Below are 7357 nucleotides of genomic sequence, written 5' to 3' on the forward strand. Positions count from 1 at the left end.
ACGTATCGTTCGTCGGATGGTGCCACATCGCCATATGTAGGTAAATTCTTGCGTTCTTTGGATCTCAATAGCTAATCCACATTATATTTTTTATTTTACAATCTATAAATATTACATTATAAAAATACTTTATGAAATTCATAATTTCTTTATACGAACTCGGTTCTCGAAGGTCTTTATATCTATAGATTCGTATTTACAAGCACATCAACTCTTGTTTACATTGTTTTGACTAACGAGTAACCTATTCTCATTTTGTGTTTTACAACAAACACTGACACACTCTATCGAACACGTAACTTCGAAAAATCATAACTTCCTTATATGACGTCATATTATGACGTTCTTTATATTTACGGGTTCATAATCACAACTACTACAACTTTCATCAACATTATCTATTCAAAATACTATTTTTATTCTAAATATTATTTAACGTAATTCGTTAAGTGTATAAGGTTTTAAACAAATATTATAAGCCCATATTATTTGTCTATAAAACATGTACACAATAATTAAATAGAATTATCATTTATATAACCCATATTGTGTACAAATAATTCTTATTTATTTACAATTATCCTATTCGAGGATTTTAACTATTAAAAAAAAAAGAATAATAGTAATTATATCCCTTAAATGTCTAGCCCGAATTCATGGGTGTTACACATGATTTGTTTTCTAACCCATTTTATGGTGTTTTACTTGGTTATAAGCTAGAAAATTATTCATATTGATGAATTTGGGTTTAGGTAAAAACCAATCATGAATCCTGGTTATAATTATAAGTAATGGAGTTGATAAGCAAGTAATCGATTGAATTCTATGATCATATGGTGAATCTGATGCACTAATTCCAAATGGATGCTTAAAATTATAAAACGTGATTAAAACATGGACTTGGTCATTCCATGGCTTATGTTGTGTAACAAAGATAAGTGACCCTTATGAGTGAACCTATGATTATGATCCTGGAATTTAGTTTGATTCATTAGGATATAGTCATGAAGCATATTCGAGTAACTCTAAATAGTAAACCCATGATTTCATCCTCACTTTCATCATCATAGGGTCACCTTGTCATTGATTTATCCTGGTTACTTAGTACCTTCATACATGTCCAAGATGAAACAACACCACCGTTTGTATTTGGAACCGTCTATAGTGAGTTTAAAACTAAACCGAGAGCAGACATTAATTAGGGTTTATGTCGGTTGGTGTGATGAGGGTACCATGGTGGAGGAGGCAACAATATTGGTCATGAGGGATAAGCAGAAGAATATAAAAATAAAAGTACTAAAAATAGAAATAGAGTCCGATAATGCTTATAGTGAGTATAAGGATTATAGTGATTGGATTACGTAAATCCTTGAGTGAAGATACGATCGACATTGGAAGAGACAATACAGATCGGTGAAGGTAGAGGGAAACAGGAGGAGATCACAAGACAACGACACCAAAGATGATGGTGGTCAAGGATCGTGATCGACAACGACGACAACATGGAGGTCACTGATGATTTTTGTCAATGAGGGCCGAGTACGTATCCGAAAAAAATAAAGAGGACATGTCAAGTTCCTTAGAAATAGAGACTCGATACTATGTTGGATAGTAGAAAATCCCCGTTAAATTTAAAGTTTACAATGCATTACCTAACGATATATAATACATACACAGTGTTACAAAAGAGCCCCTACATTATCCATAAAAAATAAAAAACTCTATAATAAATATTATAAAACAACCAAACTTGTAATCTCTTTATATGAACTTTTTCAATCATTATATTGGATCACAAAGATTTTCGACAAATTATTAAATAGGCGAACTCATACAAAAACCAATAAAATAACATAAATACCGAATCCACAAATAAATTGATAAGTTTTATTGTGGTAATTTTTTTTAATTGATAAGTTGGTAGATAGTTTTTTCTTTTCAATTGATAAGTTGATAGTTTAATGCTGTGAAAAACTTAACAAATAGTTTCGACTTATTCTATATTTATCTCAAATTATTTGGTGTACCCATTCTCTGTGAGTGTGTATGTATTTGATTTTTTTTTATATAAGGGCATATAAAATAACACCCATAATTTCTAGTGATGCAATGAGATTTAATCATATCTTTTTCGATGTCACATCCGATGAAATATACGAAAACATAAATTATGCCAATATAAAAGTCCTTTTAAAAATATATTACTTTTAAATTCTGTAAGAACAAATAAATTAAAAAGATCCATTGTCTTTTTTATGACAGTGTCACTTTGAGACTTGAGAGCATGTAAGAAAAGAAAAAAAAAAAAATTAAATTAAAATTTAAAAAAATAAATAAAGAAAGCAGATTTTGTCAAACTATGATTGGGTCAAGACACGTGGAGTTTGTCCGCTGTGGCGCATCGAACCACCGCGACATACTCCGTACGAATCGCTTTCACCCTTCAGCAGTTGAGCTCTATTAACAAAGTAACACCAATTTTAAAAACACACCAAGGGTTTCGAGTTTCCACTCGTCCAAACAAATCCAATTACAATGTCGATGCTTCGATTCTGCAATCAAATCAGAAACAATGCTCCTCATTCCTTAAGATTCTCAAGGTAATCTTTCTACTTCCATTTCCAATAATTAATTCGATCATCTTCTTTTCATTCATCCGTTTACGAAGTTACGATTCTGATCGATCAATCGTTTTCTGTTTTTCTGTGTTACAATCGTGATTTAAGCTCTAAAAATCTCATGTTATTGTTCATACTCATGTGCTTTATCATCTCGTTGTTATTTGGGCTGCATTTTCATATTTGGTTTGACAATCGTATCGATCTGAAAATCAGTCGAAATGGCAATTTGATTCATTCCGCTTCCTCGTTTTCTATGTTTAATCGTTTCTAAAAATCTCAATTACCCAAAAGGACATGCACAATACTCATAATTTCATTTAATTATAGGAATAAAGATAAAAAAAAACATGCATGAGAAACATAATTCTCGAAATTACAAGATTTTGATAAGCAAAACTAAGAGTTATCTCTGTTTTTGCATTGATAAATCATAAATATTATACATTTCTGTGATATGTCTGTTTTAGGTTCATTAATTCACTGCAATTTGCAACTGTTAAAGCTGAAGAGATATCAGGCTCTCAGCCTGCTGAAGTACAAAGTTTGGGTAATCACTTCAATTTTAGTAGAATCCTTGAAATTGTTATTTATTTATTTATTTATTTTTTTGACAATCATGGGTTATCATAATTTACAGTTCAGGGGAAATGGATACAAGATGGTAATTGGAATACAATTTTGGATCCTCTAAATGGGGAATCATTCATCAAAGTTTCAGAAGTAGATGAAAGTGGAATAAAGGTATATGCATTATTTAAAGACCAATTTACTCTCTTCCAAATTGAAAATTTGTTTATAAACTTATCTATTTTTTTTTTTTTTTTTTTAATTATCTTATGCAGCCTTTTGTAGAAAGCTTAACTAAGTGCCCTAAACATGGCCTTCATAACCCATTCAAATCCCCAGAGAGGTCTTCTTCTAATTAATTACACAACTTTTATAATTTATACATATCATCAAATATTGATAATTTTTTAGGTATTGATATAAATGTTATTTATAGATATCTTTTATATGGAGATGTATCCGCAAAAGCAGGACATCTTCTTTCCACACCTGAGGTATTAATTAAACTTATAGTAAAAGAAAAAAAAAGCTATGTACATTTTCACATCTGATTTTGTTTTTATATTTAATTGTAATGATTTACTTTTATACCCTTTCAGGTTTCTGATTTCTTTACCAAGTTAGTACAAAGAGTCTCACCAAAGAGTTATCAGCAGGCTTATGCTGAAGTTTATGTTACAGCAAAGTTTCTTGAGAATTTCTCAAGTGATCAGGTACTTAAAATTTATAATTAATGTATTTTTACACATTAAAAAAATATATAAACACTACATTTTTCTGATTAAAAAATTAAAATTGTTCAATAGGTACGTTTTCTTGCAAGATCTTTTGGGGTACCTGGGAATCATCTTGGTCAACAAAGTCATGGTTTCCGCTGGCCTTATGGCCCTGTAAGACATCTTTTAAATATTATTTTTTATAATTAAATTATTAAATTTATTAAATAGTAAAAAATTATGTATTATTTGTTGTCACAGGTGGCGTTAATTACACCATTTAATTTTCCTCTAGAGATTCCTGTACTCCAGCTAATGGGAGCACTTTATATGGGAAACAAGCCTGTCCTTAAAGTCGATAGCAAAGTGAGTTTTTATAACGCATAAAATTGTATAAAATAGTTAATATTTTATAATTATATTTAATATTTTATATTTTGCATGTTTATAGGTATGCATTGTAATGGAGCAAATGCTTCGATTACTCCATGCTTGTGGGATGCCTATGGAAGATGTTGACTTCATCAATTCTGATGGAGGAACAATGAACAAACTACTTTTAGAAGTTTGTTTTTCCAATCTTTTTTATTAAAATTTAATATTAACATTGAGCAAAATTACAAAAAAAACATTATGTTTTGGGTAGTATTGCAGTTTAAACTTTTGACATGTTATCTTTATATCATATATATAACAAGTCAAAATAATATGTCAAAATGGTTAATTTGGAAAATTTTCTTTTGACATGTTATTTTGAATTGTTATATATATGATGTAAAGATAACAAGTCAAAATGGTTAATTTGGAATTTTGACATGTTATCTTTACATCATATATATAACAATTCAAAATAACATGTCAATTTTTTTTTTCCAAATTAACCATTTTGACATGTTATCTTGATATCATATATAACAAGTCAAAATGGTTAATTTGAAATAACGTTTGAAACTTGTATGAATTAATTTGAAAAAATAAAGTATAAGTGGTTAAATTAAACCACAAAATTACCCAAAATATAATGGTCTTTCTATAAATATTCCATTAACAATTTATAATTTTTTGGAAATTGGTTATTAATAATACTCCATTATGATTCAATTATCAGGCAAATCCACGAATGACACTCTTTACGGGTAGTTCAAGAGTAGCAAATAAGTTGGCTTATGATTTAAATGGTCGAGTTAAATTAGAAGATGCAGGATTTGACTGGAAGATCCTTGGCCCTGATGTTCATGAGGTTTATTATTTTACACATTAAACTGTAAAATTTTAATTTTTTTATTTTTTGAAATTATAATATAGATTAAATATTTAAAAATTGTACTTATTGACAGGTGGATTATGTTTCATGGGTTTGTGATCAAGATGCATATGCTTGTAGTGGTCAAAAGTGCTCAGCACAATCATTGTTATTCGTGCACGAGGTTTAATTTTCTACTTTTTTTTTTTTTTTTTACAATTTAGTCCCCCGAGATTCCAATTCTGACAGATTCTATTCCTTTCAGAATTGGGGCAAAACCTCATTCATGCATCAATTAAGCACTCTTGCTGGTAGGAGGAAGCTTGATGATTTGACTATTGGCCCTGTTCTTACAGTTAAGTGTGTATTAAATTAAGCTGCTTTAAAATTTTCAATATTAAATTATTATTTCCGGATTTGCCCCTGAACTAATTGTTTCATCCCTTTAGTTCACAACAAAAGCAATGCTGGACCACAAGAACAATTTGCTTAGGATTCCAGGGGCAAAGTTACTATTTGGTGGTGAAGAATTGGAAAATCATTCGATTCCTTCAATATATGGTGCTATAAAACCAACAGCTATTTTTGTTCCAATTGAACAAATACTAAAGAAAGAACATTATGAGCTTGTTACAAAGGAAATATTTGGCCCATTCCAGGTAACGCTAGCTTAAAAAAAAACATTTTATTAATTGACTTTATAAAAACTGATATTAATGCTTTTTCTTTTTGTTGTTTAGATTATCACCGAGTATAAAGACAACCAAATCCCAATGGTGTTGGAAGCCCTTGAAAGGATGCATGCACATTTAACCGCTGCTGTGGTCTCTAATGATCCGTTGTTTATTCAGGTATTTTGACCATTTTTTCATTTTTCTCTGCGTTGGGAAAAAGGTCTCAAGGATTCCCAACAACCTACCCAATGAAAAATAATAAAGAAATTCGAGACATAAAAACTTCAAAACCGGAGAAAAACCATGGCCTAGATAAATAAAAAAAGTTCCACTATATGATAAATTGTTATAACTTATAATCACATAGACTAATCTCTCAAGCCACCCCAAAAGTTACACCCGCACTCTCCAAAAATTCGACTCGCACCTTTCTTCATTCTGAAACAAGAAAGAAAACCTCACAATGTGTATCGGCATTTTCAAAACAAAGCCTCGGACTCCTTTTATAAGCATGTGATGAGTCGGACTCATTTACAGGATATTTTGGGGCATACGGTTAATGGAACTACATATGTTGGGCTTAGAGCAAGAACTACCGGAGCACCACAGAATCATTGGTGGGTAGAAAAAAACCCTGACATTTATTGTTTTCTTTTTTTATTTTCTTGAAAGTGAAATTATGATGCTAAATGGTATGTTGTTAGGTTTGGACCTGCGGGAGATCCAAGAGGTGCGGGAATAGGAACTCCTGAAGCGATAAAACTTGTGTGGTCTTGTCATAGAGAAGTTATATATGACCATGGACCAGTCCCAAACAACTGGCAAATCCCACCTTCTACTTGAGTCAATTCAATCATAATCTTAACATGACCATGTGTTCTTTCAAGGTTTTGATTTTTAAATTAATTAACATCAACATATGGCCATCGTTTTTTTTTTCTTTCTGTTAGTTGAGCCAACTGTTGAACCAAATAGTGGTTCTACGGCTGATGTTTTGATTCCTAAATTCATGAGAGACATTCAATGTTGCTATGCTTTTTATTTTTTTTTAATTTCAATAATTCATATTTAGCATTTTAGTATTTTTGATTTTTGAAAATATATTTACTTATTGTAACTTTTATGAACAAAACAAGTGTTATGGAATTTGATAGTTGAAAAATAAATTGCGACGACTTATAAAAGTCGGTAGGTGTAGCATTTTGTTTCATAAACAATAAGCAATCTAAATATGTAAAAAGGTTGTTGATATGTAGGCATGTTATAAGAATTTGGTGATTCTGGACCATGCATAAAGAAGCTGAAATTAGCCATATAAGGCAGACAACGACATAGAGCACCCATAAAGAGACAAAAATTGATCCTAACCCCATAAACAAAAACTCGACTTCATAAAATGCAATGAAATAAGTTGATTTCAAAACCATCAAAAGGGGGAATTAAAGTTTTCTAGCAACCAAGTAAGAAGAACAAAGAGGAGTGAAAACCATTTGGGAGATTTTTAGAGGACTCGGGCTTGAGGATGATGATGGAAGA

The 7357-nt window shown here is 30.6% G+C and overlaps 1 protein-coding gene across 1 annotated transcript; it reads left to right on the forward strand.

Moving 5' to 3' along the window:
• Positions 1-2449: 2449 nt before the first annotated feature.
• On the forward strand, positions 2450-6903 carry LOC145103107 (delta-1-pyrroline-5-carboxylate dehydrogenase 12A1, mitochondrial-like). The gene is made up of 16 exons (XM_079040647.1): positions 2450-2600; positions 3089-3168; positions 3259-3362; positions 3464-3531; positions 3625-3682; positions 3788-3901; positions 3995-4078; positions 4166-4270; positions 4356-4469; positions 5013-5144; positions 5242-5331; positions 5413-5502; positions 5597-5806; positions 5888-5998; positions 6359-6438; positions 6526-6903. Exons 1-16 carry the CDS (start codon positions 2536-2538, stop codon positions 6662-6664), a joined length of 1644 nt encoding a protein of 547 aa, XP_078896773.1. The 5' UTR covers positions 2450-2535; the 3' UTR covers positions 6665-6903.
• Positions 6904-7357: the final 454 nt, after the last annotated feature.

The sequence above is a fragment of the Lactuca serriola genome, chromosome 4 (genome assembly GCF_051521515.1).
Source record: "Lactuca serriola cultivar US96UC23 chromosome 4, Lser_US96UC23_V15, whole genome shotgun sequence".
Lineage (NCBI taxonomy): Eukaryota > Viridiplantae > Streptophyta > Magnoliopsida > Asterales > Asteraceae > Lactuca > Lactuca serriola.